This window comes from Aythya ferina (genome assembly GCF_964211825.1).
Source record: "Aythya ferina genome assembly, chromosome: 2".
NCBI lineage: Eukaryota > Metazoa > Chordata > Aves > Anseriformes > Anatidae > Aythya > Aythya ferina.
In genome coordinates this window covers 19,092,553-19,108,989 of record NC_140297.1, presented here as the reverse complement: position 1 = coordinate 19,108,989, position 16,437 = coordinate 19,092,553, and the positions used below count along the sequence as shown (strand labels likewise).

At 33.9% G+C, this 16,437-nt stretch overlaps 1 protein-coding gene across 1 annotated transcript in view; it reads right to left on the bottom strand.

The window, feature by feature from the left end:
• Nucleotides 1-510: 510 nt before the first annotated feature.
• The window catches only part of LOC311431663 (uncharacterized protein C10orf67, mitochondrial), a gene marked incomplete at both ends in the record, with an annotated part of 38,113 nt that continues 22,186 nt past the window's right edge, over nucleotides 511-16,437 (bottom strand). The window contains 5 exons of the mRNA XM_084509442.1: nucleotides 511-603; nucleotides 2,180-2,260; nucleotides 3,413-3,500; nucleotides 8,355-8,414; nucleotides 8,505-8,602. Coding sequence (XP_084365568.1) covers nucleotides 511-603; nucleotides 2,180-2,260; nucleotides 3,413-3,500; nucleotides 8,355-8,414; nucleotides 8,505-8,602 — 420 coding nt within the window. The remainder of the gene's footprint in view (nucleotides 604-2,179; nucleotides 2,261-3,412; nucleotides 3,501-8,354; nucleotides 8,415-8,504; nucleotides 8,603-16,437) is intronic.

Below are 16,437 nucleotides of genomic sequence, written 5' to 3'. Positions count from 1 at the left end.
AAGCCGACAGCCAACCAAGAAACTCTCCGGACCAGTCTCACAGACCAGAAGTCTTCTGTACGTATCCAAGGCTGAGGAAAGGAGGTAAGGAAGAAGGCAGTTCAGAAGTCCTTTCGCACAGATGATCTGTCATATTTTTGAGAGAAAAAGGGAAAAGGACAAAAAAAAAAAAAAAGGAGAAAAGGAGGGAAAGAAAAACCAGCCTGAAAACCTCAGTCAGGCACACAAAATCATCCTTCACAAGAAGTGACTCCTCTGGCAGAGGCATTTTCCAAATATGAAAGACAACATCCAGAGCTTGCCACAAAAGTAACTATTAAACTGCCTATCTGTTTATATCTGCCTAATCTGTTTTCTCATGGGAAGAGATGAAAATACATCGAATTTGTGAAGTTTTACAAGAAAAAGATATCTGGAAAATACGATCATGTATAAGTATATAAAAACAGAAATTAATACTTAAACTGCAGGGTAGGTTATGATGCATCAAAAATTTGACACTCACCATCATCAAACTACGTCCACTTTTGTTGCGTTTGGAAGTCTAGAAAATTGATCTTTGTCTTCTTCCTGCTCTTTAATAGACTGGGAATACACTGGGGACTAGAGAAGAAAAGTTTTCTTATTAAGGATGAGTAGAAGCTTCTGTTTTACTGTAACTTGGCTTTCTAGTTATTTAGTCAAGTTCATCTAAAATCCTTTAAAAATAAACACAATTAAAACTATCCTTAAAACAAAGAAACACTAGAATACTATAGACTACAGAAAAGAGACGTGCACATTTCTGATGCTTAGCTTACTAATGAGTTCTTGTAAAAAAAAAAAAAAAAGAAGAGCAAAACTGAAAGGTATTTCCACTGAGTTTTAAGAACTGGAATTGCTTCATACATGCCTTTTTAGCACTAAGCTAAAAGGTGAGTATGAGTAATTGAATATTTGCATGCATATTTACAGAAATTCTCTCTGTATGTATCTATTTATGTAAAAATCTGACCAGCAATTTCTTAGGACATGAATAAGGCACATTTCTATGACCTTAAGAAACTAGTTTTAGTCAGGTCAGTTCAGTAATTTAGTGAAGGTCATGTAATCATGGATACAATGAATTTGACTGCCGTTAGAAATATTGACTCACTGTTATCTTATGTTGACTATTATTATCCATAATTCTAATCATTTTTATTTTTATGAAAAGTAATATTCTTTTAAAATCTTTTAACTTTTTTGAAGAATTGACAATATATTTTCCTGCTGCAGAGACTTGTTTAGAGAATGGAAAAGAGACATTTCAGGATGCTTTTCACTCAAAATTGTTCTTTATTGACTTTATGTGAATTGATAGTTGAAATGGAAAGCTCGGACTATTTTTGTAACCTTGGTATCTTTTTCTTAATTACCAATAGCAGTCTGAAAAATATCTTATTCTCCCATATTCTGTACTTTATGTTCACATTGTGTTCGATGTCAGAATTTTGAACAATAATCCCAGTTGAGAGACATATATTTCTCATAAAGATTACATCTGTGCTCACAAATTAGGTGCGTAATTCTCCCTCCCCTGAAGTAATCTGATAATCCACCCACTGAGATTGACATATTAGGCTTAAAAAGAAGCAAGACCAGATAAACCATTATGGGTTGGACAACTGTACTCTTCACTACTTTAGAATCCCATTCATTTCTCATTTACATCACTGTGGTCTCTCCATTTATTTTAGTATTAGATGAATTAGGCTTATATTGTTCTTGCTACTCAGTAGGGCAATGTTAATTCAGTTCATGTTCATATTGCAAACACAAAGATTTATTTATTTTTTAAAATTAAATTGGTTTAAAACTAAATATGTCTTGCTTTACACAAATATTTGTTATTGCATGCATTTGACAAAAAAACAGAAGACTTGAATACGTTAAATATTACAATAATATAAAATTCATTTAACTAATCACAATTCATATTGTAGAAAAACAGGAAATTGCATATATCTGTCTCTGCAGCAAGTCATTGTATGACATTAAGAAACTCCCTCTGAAACTATCTTCCATTGTGTAAAGATAAATGTTGACTCTTGGATATATAGGAGTCTTATCTTATGCACAAAATTGTCAAAAATGCTGTCACTATTTACTTCAGAACATATTTAAATGCATTTATGTTTAGAAAAAAAGACTTACATACCAAAGTTGAAGGTAAACATAAGCCAGCTTTGGATCCATTCATATCTTTTGTATCATTTTCAATACAAACAGGGCAAACCATCTGTAAGTAACATGCCATTCATATACTAAACACATTTCTAAACAGTGTAGCTTAAGACATATAAGTGGTAAGTAAGAAACCAATATTAATAAAAGATTTTGAAAAGGATGCATTTTTTTGACTCGTATTGAATATGGAATTGCAATCAGTGTATAATCCTTCCCAAATCAGAGGAGTATGTTTTAGCTTGATATATTTGATATATTTCATTTATCAGGAGGATATCAATGGAAAATAATATTTTAACCTAGAATTTTATTTGAACATTCATTATGTTAGAGATGATAAACTCAAAACATTTTCAATTTGACAAGTTCAATTCATCTTTATTCTCCCTGAAATTCTTATTATGCAGTCAGAACAGCACAAAAGGGGACAAAACTCATATGACTCTGTATGAAGGAAATAAATATGATACTGTTTAAGACCAACTGACATTATTTCTGTTTTACCCAAATCCTTTTCTTAAATCCCTCCAAGGCCAGTGTCTCTAGCTATCTCTAGCTTGCAAGAAGACAATCTGACCTGAGTTAGAAACAATATGAAATTGTCCCAACCCAGGTCCATCCAAAGACTGAAGACCTTTCTGAAATGAAATTCTGAAATATATCTTCCCCCTATCAGACTTCCCTGGAAGTTTAATGCAGGATGAAAATTTCACTCTCAGGTGTTGTATCACTTGCATAAGAGGAAGGTGGATAGCTCTTAACTGCGTTAAGACTTCCAGTGAGAGTGCCTGCAGGACAAGAAATACACCAAACCTTACAGTTCCTGATCATTCTACCTGCTATCAGGTGGATACAAGGGGCTACAGTCCTAGTCTGAATTCACAAACTGAATAAAATTGACATTATGGTTTATTCATATGCTGCAGATGGATGTTATGTTAACCTAATGGTGTATTCCAGTAAAGGTAAAATTTACATGTTATTTGTACACATAAATTATGCACACAAGATTCTACTGCAGGCAGCTGAGTGTATCCAGCTTTGCCAATCAGCCCCTGTTAGATTTACCATTTTCACTATCAAATATGTTTGACGTTATAGTATCGGCTAGCTTTTATGTCTTGTTTTATTAGAAAGGTCAGAACAACTAGCGATAAAAACCAAGCATTAAATAAAATAACCAAGTTGCTGTGTCTCTACTTACTGTTTCACCAAAAGATGTACATTTAAGTGCTATTAACTGGCGTTGCAGGGTCTGTCTAAGAAACATCTCATCCTTAATTGCATGCAGGCTGAAAAGATTTTAACATTAAATGAACTTATATTATGTTGTCATTCTTAAGAATTACAATACATAAAATTAAAAACATATTAAAATTGAACGTTTAAAGTAACAAAATAACTATAATGATGTAGAAATTTGATTAATATTGACTCCAGAGCTGGAAATAAAAGAGACTCTAAAATATAAATGGAGGATAGCAGTTATATAACAAATGTAGATGGAAGATAGCCTCAAGCCACCTTGTATGACTGTTCATCATCTGAATTTAATTTCAGAGCACTTTCACAAGCAGTGGCTTGTCCTAGGAGAGGCTTCCATTTAAAATAACTTTGGAATCAGAAAGCTGTCCATATCTTGCACAGCCTAAAGTTCAACTTCTATTTCATAAATTTCAACTGATCAAAAAAAACCTGAAGCTCAGTTCCTCTTATTTAAAGAAATCGAACAATCTACAAATTACTACCCACTGCCGTACCCAAATAAAATTTTGTATTCCCTCAGATTTTGAAAATGAGATGCTTGATTTCACTAATAATGAGTGTTAAGTTTGACTTTAACTCTCTTTACTAAATGCACTAACCTTTGGCTCTTCTTTGACATATGGTTTAAGACTCTTGTGTACATCCCGTATATATGATTTCTATAGGGTGTCAAGTATTAAATCTTCATACCTGGTCATTCTACACAGATTCTTTGTAAAGAGTCTCTTGATATTTTATACTAAGGATGCAATGATAAAATGCATTTTAATGATAGAAACTAAGTATGTTTATGAATATGGCATCTCTTTTGATGTATGAATGTATATAACTTTTCTAAGGAAAAAAACATACAGTTTGACAGAGAAAGAATTGACAAATACACTCTTTTAATCTGCTTTCATGCTACTGAAAAGATTGCGTTAAACATAAAATAGCAGAAAAAAACCCAACAGATTAAAACAGAAAAATACAAATAACATGTCAATAGTTTGCATTTTTTAACATGCTGTCATAAATAAATAATGTTATACAAGACCCACAAACACCATGATACAGAAGTAGGTTAAGTAATAGTAAACAATACTCTCTAGCACAAGTTCAAAATAACCAGTTAGAGAAAATTTATTTTTGTATCTTTTTCAGGCTTTAGGGGAAATAACACTACTGATAAGTAAAATTAGATAAAATTAACCCATAAGTGTTCAGCAATCCATGGGACACATTAAAATACCATTAATATATTGCATTAAGTATATTAAATTAAATGTATGTGTAAAGTAACAGAAGCTATGCAGTGGAAAAATCTATGGAGGGATAGAATGCACACTTTGAATTTAAACTACTGTCCTTTTCCTGTCTGTAAATTTACTAAAACTTTAACCACAGAGTACTGATACTTTATCTAATCAATGAAAATTGCTACCTAATTTCTCAAGGTCCAGCTCATGAGGTAATTTGAACAGCTGTAATTTTTTTTCCTCTTTCTTTACAAAGAAAGGTATTAAACTACTGAAACAAACCTTTTTAATTAAGGTAACCCCCTCAAAAAAAAAAAAAAAAAAAAAAAAAAAAGTATTGGTTGATAAGAATTTCTCTTAAGTAACGGTATTTAGTTTGGATGGTTTGGATTATTTTCCCTGGTATATGTCTTGAAAGTGCAACTAGCAAAATACAGTCTCTTCTGTCTCAAAATAACCACAGAAAGTTCAGCTTCAGTTAAGTAATAACCAGAAGATGACTTGACATGATAGTCATATTTGGTCTTATATGACTCAAATCTTTGACATTTATAAAGATTTTAAAGTAAAAAATCCTGTATCATCAAAGCAACAACAACAAAAACTACTACATTTTTACATTAACTAGTACCTTTCACAACAACTATACCAGAATGCATAAAGATATAAATAAGTCTGGAGTTCTGTGCAGTGTTTGTGTCTGGTTAAAAAAGCAGAACTTCATGGGCATTTCAGCTACAAGTAGTATACTTGAAAGAAGTAAAGGAAAACTTAAATGGATATAATTGTTAAGAAAAATGAAAGAGAACTGACATTAAAAAGACCAATTAAACATATTTACATTCAGTGTTCTCTAGAAATTCTTCATGCATCAGGGTGCACTGGCATTGATGATATTCATAAAACACATAGAAGTTATTCTGGCCACAAGAGGGCTCACATATTTTTTATTTAAAAATTTAAAATATAAGTATAATAAAATTGTAATTTATGGCTATGTAAAGCTAAATTCATGAGAAGATAATTTGCATTTATTTAGTAAAACATCAGAAAAAAATAAGCAAAAATAAAGATGTTCCTATAGACTGTTTATATCTCACCAGTAATTGACTTTTTATCAGAATTAATCTCTTTCTATGACAACAATTAGCTATATATAAAATGACAAATTCACCTCTTATTTAAGCAAGTAATTTTAATGGTCTCTGTTAAAAAATCCTCTAGCACCTACCTATTCAGGTAACACAGTAAATACCCATTAAGATAGACCTGAGTAGATAACAATAATAGAAATTTGTTTTTCTACAGAGACTTGCACTATTATTAAGAACACTGATAACACTCTCATTATGTTATCGTTATATCAACATAATGTATTCTCACAATTTTCAAATGAGAGGATAACTTGGGGCCTAATTCAACGAATAATTAACAAGAAACTCTCCACCAACCTTAAGGGTATTGTATCAAACTTCATGAGCAAAAAGTACAATAGTTTGATGTGCAATGCATGTACCTTCATTATTCACTATTCACTATTTGTAGGACAGGTATTACTGTATTTTCACACCTTTGTACAGTGTTGTGGAGATAAACAAACAAACCAAAACCACTACAAAAGAACTGTCCATACAGTAGAAAGTGCAGTTGGAGGCAAAATTTTATATTCTAAAATATGGTATCAGTCCAGCTCAATTTGATACAAACTTGAAATTCTGGATGAAAAAAAAAAAAAAAAACTCAGAAAGAATAAATACAATGTTTATAAGGTCAGATAGATTCCTTCTGGACTCTCTAAAATTGAAATTAAAGTTTGCCTGATTCATCCCTAGAATAGTAGCAAAGATATGACCAAGAACATCTTAAGGCCATCCAGCATCTGCTAGGGCTCTCATATTCTGCCACACTAGGCAACACACACAAACTACTTTTGGCTACAAACCCTGCAGTTTCCACATCTTATCCCAGAACTTTCAGACTCCAGTTCCTGCGTTCTCAGTAGGGACTCTGAAAGCTCTGACAACCCATTGCTGGAACTGAGATTACTGAGGTTTTCCACCCCAAGTGCTGTGGAGTTCAGTCCTAGTAAATCCTGTTTGTTTCTTCAGAGACTAAAGATCCTGAGTGGGTGCCAATTCATTGGATACATGCTACTCAAATATTTTTCTGGCCGGAGAAAATCATAGCCCAGAAAGATGCCACACAACTTGTTGACCACACTGATCAGTACTAGTGCTCTCCAGAGAGGACTTGTTACATTCATATGGGTCCATATTGGTCCCATGGGACATTACTGTGGATTTTTGATAATCTGTAGTTTTCTACCTAAAATAGCACTGAGCTATGTCATGGCCTATGAAAATGGTGTCACACACATATGTTACATATTCTGAGATGCAGCCTGATGTTATTTAAAAACTGATGGTGTATTTGAAAACTCAAGTATTCTAGAGATAGAAGCAGAGGACTGCACAGTGCCGAGTGAGCCAAACCTAGCACCATCTAATCTGTACTGCCTATAGGAAACAAACTAGCACCAGAACTGCTTTAGGGTTTTATTTTGAGGAACTGGTTGCTTTAATTCAAGCAAGAGTGAATCAATAGACATAGACTGATGCCGAGTGGGAACTAAGATCCAAGGAGGGCCAAGTGGGCATCTGCACCATTAAAAATTCTTTGTCAGTATAGATGTACATGTAGTTGTAGCACATCTGGCTGTTCAAGTGTTACCTACCCTAGGAGCACCATAAGGCTTTTCCAATTAACAGGATTTATATTAGAACCAGCTTTAGGCTAAGGGATTTAATTCATAACTTTTCCAAAGTTTTCAACCTCAGTCACAGCTTCATAGCAAATCAGAAGGCTATGTTGTGAGCAGTTATGCTGGAGCTGTGGGACCCAGAAGCACAGTTCTCAGCAGGTCTTTGTGACTGAGCAGACCTCCATGGGACCCTTATTGTTCACTGGCTGGAAGTTCATTACATTTGACGATGAGAAAATTTGTGGGTTTCAACAAATCAGCGTGCTTCAGCCCAAATTCTTCAGAGTGCAAAGAAGGAAGATGAAGATTCTAGAGAGGCTGGACAGAGCAGAGGAGAAGACTATCCAAGTAAAAGTGTATGTTTTAAAGAGAACTGCAACTGCATGAAAAAACAGATGAAAGCACTGTGATTCTGGGACAGAGAAAAGGTAGTGACGGAAAATGCTAAAGTATGAAACAAGGGAGATGAAAAAGCTTGCTGGAAAAATGGAGCATTAGGAAAGAAGACATAGAGAAACAAACTGGGTCATGAACCTTAGTATTAACAGCTTAAAATCTCATTCAAGCCTGCCAGAGAAGGGCCTTAAAGAAATATGTGGTCTAACAGCATGAACACTATTTCAGTTTCTAAAAAACATTGAGTATAAAATCATACAAAATTACCTGTCTGAAGTGTTTATGGTTGTTACGAGCAGGTGAACAAAATTATTCCACTTTTTATTTATTTTCAAATTTTAAATTTACCTATTATATCCTCAGATGCTAATGATGAGGCAACTGAACAATGTATTCAACTACTTTAATTTTCATGAATATAATTTGCAAAATCTATAGGCCATAAATATTTTATAAATGTCATCAATGAAGTTATAATACTAAACCTGTTTTGTAGAGTCTGGAATTTCTTCTTCCATATCTTATTACATTGCTCAGCTTCCTTTCTAAGACAGAAGAAAGTATAAAAAGAAGTAGTTAAATGTAGGGGCTTCTTAAATGTCTTCAAAGCATATCTTAAAAATTTTGGCTACTACCTTGCTGTGGTTTGCCTTTCTTGACCTTTCTTCAGTTTCTCATTTTCTGCAGTCAGGGTCTTTTCAGCAGCTTGCTGCTCAGGTGCTACACATGTTATCTAAATGTAAGTAAAACACTGTTTATTTTCTTAGTTAACTTTGCAAAAAACAAATACAAAGTTTTGTTCATATGTAGTGCTGTTCTTGGGACAAGTTTTCCTATTTTGGGCTGTTTGTTATTTCCAGCACTCTGCTAAAAAAATGAAAGGTCTTATAACCTAAGCCAGCAGTCAGCTCATTTTTCCATTTGTTTCTAAGGGTTGTGGCAACTTTGGCAACTGTAACAGCACTGTGGGTATATAAATGCAATCTTGTCCTCCATTTATGTGTCTGAACCTCATCTTAACTGCTATCAGTGGTAAAATTACTGTTGCCTTAAATGGAGGAGTATTCAAGACCTATCACTACAAATTTTCCATTGCAAAACCAGCAGCCTGTGGAAAATACACAGTCAAGAAATTAGAATGAAGAATTGAACTCTTGATTCTTAGACCTAACCCTGATTTTCATGATTGTGTCTATTCTGGGCCCAGGAATAATTCCTAATCTTTGGTGTTGTGTGGATGTTCCGACTCAATTCAGTGCCACATCAAGGGTAAGAGCAAGGAAAAACCAGGTGCATGGACTTAGAAGGAAGCTATGGTCAATTTCCAGTCTGGGTGATTGGATGGAAATATTTATGCAGGTGCCAATAGAGCACCCCCATCACTCAGCTTAGGCACAGTCTGTGTGACCTTGGATCTTTACTCTCCTTTCTGGGATGCTGATTTCTATTTCCCTTAGAGAAATGTTGTGAGAAATTCTGTGAGGTCCTGGGATAAAGCTGCTACATAAATGTCTACTCATACTTTAACACTAAAAGGTAAAAGAAGCAGTAGTTCTGTGACATCCATAGACTTTAAAAAGTGTCAGTGTGTATATACATAGATGTAAAAATAAATAATATATAAACAATCATATTAGCTTGTAATAATTAAAAGATCATCTTGTCAGTAAGTTAATTATTTTGTTTTGTAAGGTATTTGTAAAGGAGGTTGAGGGGAGACCTCATCACTCTCTGCAACTACCTGAAAGGAGATTGAAGAAAGGAAGATGTTGGTCTCTTTTTTTCAGGTAAGAAGCAACAGGACACAAAGAAAGTCTCAAGTTGCACCAGGGGAGGTTTAGATTGGATATTGGGAAGAATTTCTTCATAGAAAGGGAGGTAAAGCATTGCACAGGGAAGTGGTGGAGTCCCCACCCCTGAAGGTATTTAAGAGACTTGGGGGAATGGCACTAAGGGAAATGGTTTGGTTATGGGACTCAGTAGGTGAGGCTATGGTTGGACTCAATGAGCTTGAAGGTCTTTTCCAACCTAAGTGATTCATAGAATGGTTTGGGTTGGAAGGGAACCTTACAGATCATCTAATTCCAACCCCCCTACTGCTTCTTCAAACCTCACACAAATACATTTTCCATCCTCCAAGAGAGACATTTCATCCCTGTTATATTTCCAGGGTTCTCCATACAGGCACACTGGACATGGATCTGGTAAATCAAATACATTATACTCCTGTCCTCTTGAACAGAAATTTCAAGCTTTCAGTATTGCTTTGTATTAATCCTACCCAGATCAAGTCATCATTTTGTTTTTTCAGCTGCAGATACATTCCACTTTCTTTTAAATACACATGCTGGTAGCTATGTGGCCAGTTCAGAGGTGTAAACACCAGAATTCAAGAACAGATAGCACTGCGGAGTTATCAGGCCTTTTTAAATAAAGGAAAGCCATTTTTATCTATATACTATGAAAAAAATCAAATTAAGTTAATTGTAAATATTAATTATTACTAAATGACTGCAAAAACAATCACATGATCAAATTCTCCTTTCTCACATGGTTTTTACACTGGTGTGACATCCCGGATTTCAGTGGCAATATAGCTGGGTAAATGGAGAGTTTGTAAAAATAGAAACAGGCCCATTGTAACTATACAGAAAATAGCAAACCAGGCAATCATTGTACAAAGCAGCTCTAAATCACAAGCTCTTTTTTTTTATTATTTTATTTTTTATTTTTTCCTTCTGATTCTTTTTAAAGATCAGAGCTGCTTGAAGTGTAAGGCAAATAGGCTCCTGTAACCCTTATTGATACTCTCACTTTACTGCTGGGGCATGTCAAGGTAGAAGGGACCACATTTAATGACTTTCCCTAATCTGAAGATTCCTAACTCTAGGAATGGTCCCCTGAGGAAGCAGTGGCACTGAACTCCTGTTCAGGATGGCAGTCAAAAAAGAAATGAATGAGAGGTGCACCTGTGCTTCCTTTAATATTTTACGTTAAACTTTAAAAGTAATGCTAACAGCAGCTACTTTTTAGGCTTCAACCTGTTCAATTTTAAAAGTGTGAATTCCTTTCCATCATATTTTTCCAGCTCTCTTATTTTCCTCATAGCAAACCTATTTCTCATTAGATCAATTCAATCCCTACTATGTTTTGATATTCTACTTTTTTTTTTTTAATTTCTCTCTCTGAAATCTGTCAACATATGTATCTGTCAAAACTATGCTCTGCCTGTCTGAAAAGAAGAGCAAAACTTTCTGCAAATGTGGAAAGCAACCACAAACTGGATAAAAAAACATCTTTTGAAGGTGAGACTCCAGTTTCATATCACGAGCATATCCAGCTGATCAAACCATATTCCTAACACAGAAGGAGTCTTAATAAATATCTTGATCAGAAAAGTCCTTGCTATTTAAACTATATTTCTTATCCTTCAGCTTTAAAACCTAAGACTTAGTTAAAATTGTATTCAGATTTATCTATAAAATAGCTAAGAAACACTAAACACGATAGGCATGTTCCAACCACTTGGAATATTAGTGAATTTTCATTTTTGCTTTTCAAAATTGGGAACATATCATTTTAGGTATTCATTGTTAGTCATTCCACTCATTGCAGACTGGCTGAAGCTAATGACACAAATTTCTGCTCCCTTTTCATCTACCCAATGAAACATGGGTGAAGGGCTGAGAAAATATTGCTTTCTTCCTTCTATTAGATTTAAGTTCTCATGTGCCTTCAGTTGTTTTACACTAATGTTGCTCATAGTAGGAGACCCATAAGCCTACTGACTAATCTCCACTGTGAGCCTGAGCTCTCGACAACCACCCTTGGTACATATGGATGGTCTTTGGGCTGCCTCAACACATGGCCATCTGTCATGATTGCATGGTGCCTCTCCACAACTGGGTCGGACCCTTGCCTCAGGGCATTAGGGTCCAGACAATGCTGGTTTAGATGAACAGTTTGGTTAACACTACAAGGGCCATCTGTTCTACAGGAAATCCTTTCTCTGTGTCATTAATGAAGTATTTGTAGCACATAACTATATATTTATTTACTTATGTAAGTTTTTATGTAATAGGAATTATGACGGCATGTTATTTGGAACTGAATAGAACAACTGGCAAAAATACCAGACTTCATTACATATATCAAGCCTACCTGATACACCTGTTAATAGAGATGAAAACCAACCATATATTTAGCAGAGGAAGTAATTAATTAGCTATGGTTTCAGCATGGTTATAACACCTCACTACCTCAGGCAGTGTAAAAGAACTGAACTTGACCTAAACATTGCCTCCTGAAAATCAGAATATGAATCCTATTGAACAAGAATTCCAAAATTTTACTTTGGTAGGGAAAATCTGCTCTTCTGTAGCATGAGTTAGTATATAACATATTAATATGATGATGATAATAATCATATTTCAGGGAAGACATTTCATGTATTTCTGTATGTAATCAAATACGTAATTAATCTCTAGCAAATTAAGCATAGCCAGAATTTAACAACTAAAGTTTTTCATGCTCAATATGCTTTCCATCCACTGTCACTCAGCTTACATACACCAGAAATGCAACTTCTTCATTAGGAAAAAACACATCTAGAAAGGAGCACTTGGCAATTTTGGTAAAATGTCTCCTTCCAACCTCATTTTCATCTTAAAAGGTGAAAGTTTGAAATATAACATATACTACTTACAGCAAAAATCTATTCATATTACCAGAAAGTATTTCACCCTGGGCAAGACTCCTAATTGCCTGAAAGGTTCTAAACATGAACACTGTTGACTGAACAGCCACAAAGGCCCAGCCGGAGAATGAAGATGCAGTGGGTGTATAGACCTGCTCAGGGGGCTTGACAGATTTTCACTTTCTACTTAGTGTAAATGTAGAGGAGCATTCTAAATATCAGACACAGTGACCTGGGAATCTTCTATTTTGGGGAATTTCAAGAATCTTCTTTCTTCTTGCATAAGTTATAAAATTACAATTACTTCAGCCATTGTAAAAAATAAAATTAAAAAAAATCTAGAAGTTGTATGTATATATGTACTAGCCAAAGGTTACCGCCCTCTTTTTGGGTGTACTTATAGCTTCCACAGTTTGCAGTACAAGTGGCATCAAAATGGTTTTATAAATTTCTGTTAAGATCTTATGGAAAATTAATTCCTTTTAGTTTAGTTAAGTTCAAAAAAAAAAAAAAAGTAAACTTGAATGAACTTCAACACTATCAATAGAACAGATTTCAACTCTAATAATTATAATGCTATTGTAAGACTTTGCAATAACATTGAGTAAACCTTGAAGAATATAAATACTGAGGAAGAAAACCATTTGGTCTGTAATAAATGCTATGGTTTAAGGGATGAATTTAGGGAAGATAGGGAACAGAATGAACCCAAGAAATGGAATTAAAAATAAAAGTAATGAAGGTATGAAACAGATTTCAGGAGAACTGTGGCAATCCTCTTTGGCAGTCTTTATACTCTACTATTATATCCTTCTCACCATTACATTACTTGAATACGAATTATTTGCTCTAAATGGATAAAATAATGAAAAAATATTCAGTAAGATAAACCTCCTCATTGATGGGACTAGCTAGTATGATCTACTTTTCCATCTCTAGTCTGTTTTCCTACTAAATACTATTTCTTCTTGTATCTACCTTCTATGTTGTCAACAGTGCAGTATGCAGTCATCTGCTGCCACTGAAACTGAGGATAAGCAGATATTTTATTATTTTCAGTATCTTCATTCATAACAAAATGGATTTTCCTCTGTAAATACAATCCCCATTTAGATACATAAAAATTTCTAAGGCAAATGCAGGTGTCCCCTGAGCTACCTACAAAACAAAATTACACAACCAAATCCGCTACAATACAAACACTGAGCAAAGTATCAGCTAACACCATATGTGTACTTAATAGTAATTGAATAGTAATTTAACTTTATTGACTGTACTGTTGTGTGCTCCTTCAAACCCACATTCAAAAAATTAAAAAACCCTATACAGCAGAAACGTACCAATATCATTTACTGTTCTATTCATTAACAGTAGATTATACCTTGAAAACACTTAAAGCCACGTCAAAGTCTGTGTCGTTTCTGAGAGGGAATTATATAGCAAGACTGTTCTCATAGTATCTAAGGATCTTTTCTGGTGGGTTTTGCACAAAAATCTCCTCCTGCTTGACAAGAAAATTGTCCTTAAAATGAAAAATGTTTTGTAGACAGTACAGAGGCTGAATTTCTGTTGAAATTTTATGTTATTGCTATTGAGATTAAAATTTCATGTTGTTCCTGTGAAGATTTTACTGTATGATTAAATTTTTAGGACAAGTAGAGATCTGGATAAATTTCAAAGCAGTACTTAAATTATACTGAATGCACTACATATGGATAGAAAGTAAATTCTTCGGTAAAGTATATTCCTCTATGCTTATTACATTTGAGATGTAACTCAGTAACAAATAGATAATTATTAATGGCATACCATTTTTTGGTTTAAGACAATCAAATATCACTTTCAAATATTACACAAGTTTCAACTAATCTAGATGTTCAGTTAATCTCAACATATGGCTTGTTCTCAACACATGCTGCAGATTTCCAGATCTAACTCTGATTAATAGGATATGTCAAATAACTGTTGAAGGAAATCCAACTTCAATAAGTAAGGCTGATTAACACATTGATTTAGATATTAACTTCTAAGCATCATGAGTTCTATTTATTTATTTATTTATTCATTCTCCTATTATTTAATTTTTTAGGAAGATCAGAGATATCAATACTCCTTTACTCAAAGGCATTCAATCTAACTTTAGGGATAATAAAACATTAAAAGATCCTTTGTTCTTATAATGGTTCTCTATGTTTATTCTGATATAAAAACATTCTGCAAAAGTTAAAGAATGTCTTCAAATATACATACATTTTCCAGCTGATTATTTTTCTGAAGTACATGTACATACAATATAACTCATAGCAAAAGAGAAATCCAAACCGTTCAACTCGCCTCACACTTTTGGTGAATGACAGGATGTGGTACTACGTACAGATGATAAATTATATTCTTATTTGATTATGATCACATTCATAAAGCTCACAATAGAGTGATGGTTTAAATAGTTCAACCAACTAACTCAAATAGATTCACAAGTGCTAATCATTCTTACAAAGGAGCAAAGTACAAGTTTTAAAGGAAAACCTTCAAATGCTATTAAAATTTTAAAAGATTTCTCTGTATTACTCTCACATGTTCTTATACTTAAAGGATTCCAAATCTGGCAAGTGAGTAGGAGGACTTACAAGAACAGGCTGTCTTTGGAAAGTGAGGACAACTTATATAAAGCAGACCACACTTTCTCTCTCTTTCTCTCTATAAACCAAAGAAGTGTTTTTGATCATTCAGCATGAAAAAGGAGATCATAAATGGAAAATAACCCCTTTAACATTAACAGCAATACAAACACATATAAATTTCTTATAAAATCATTGAGGCCACGGCCACAGGAATCCCCTCCCATGCCATTTCAAATGAAAACAGATTCTCATAAAGGACAAATTAATTCCCTGAATGAACTGCTTTGTGGAGTTAATACATTTATTTGACCATGGGCATATTTTAAAGTGTTTGAATGGTGGATGACAATAGGCTTTTCAAAGCTACACTAAGCTTTAAAACTATTTAAAAAAAATTAGTTATGTAGTCACGAGTATTTTATTTGCAGACTCTCCCCAATCTTTGCTTTCATCTCAAGAGAATTCAATGATTTCTTATTATCTTTGAGCAGCCTTTCAGTACTGACAGCTACAATGTAGTAAGAACACTTCGTATCTATTCATGTTTGCCAGACTTCTTTCAGATGTATATATTCAGGAGGATATACATATACATATACATATACATATACATATACATATACATATACATATACATATACATATACATATACATATACATATACTACATGTATATAGGATGCATATGCTATTGTTGCTTGAAGACTGGGAGGAATTAAATGCATACATTTGCAATAACCAACCATACCTCACGACAAGTATAAAAATGTGGATAAACTCCAGGATCTTTGTGACAGGTTATCTCAGCTGATTCTCAAGAGCCTCTCAGCACCATTTAGGCCCTACCAAGGATTTTCCTGTTAGCTAGTAACTCAGGTGAGAGCTTTAACCAAATGCCCTAGCAGCATTTTAAACTCTGCTTCTATTTCTACGCTTCCTTCAGGATCACATCCTAGTAAATCTTGGTGAAATAAAGGAAATGTTTTTCTTGTGGATAAACTTGATTCTCAGCTTAAGAAAATAAGAAATAAAAGTTTATTCAATACAGGGACTATCTTTTAAAAACTTACAGTGCTGTGCAGTACAGTAAACTATTGGTTTTCTGCAATACTATGGCATGTACTTAAGGTAGACTTTGTGCTGCTTTTGGTCTTGAAATTTGTAGGTATTTTGTCAAACAGCATCCCACTTCTCTGTCTCTGCTTCGTGGCATTGTATTTTTAGGTAAAGCACTGCTGCCTGTGGACAACA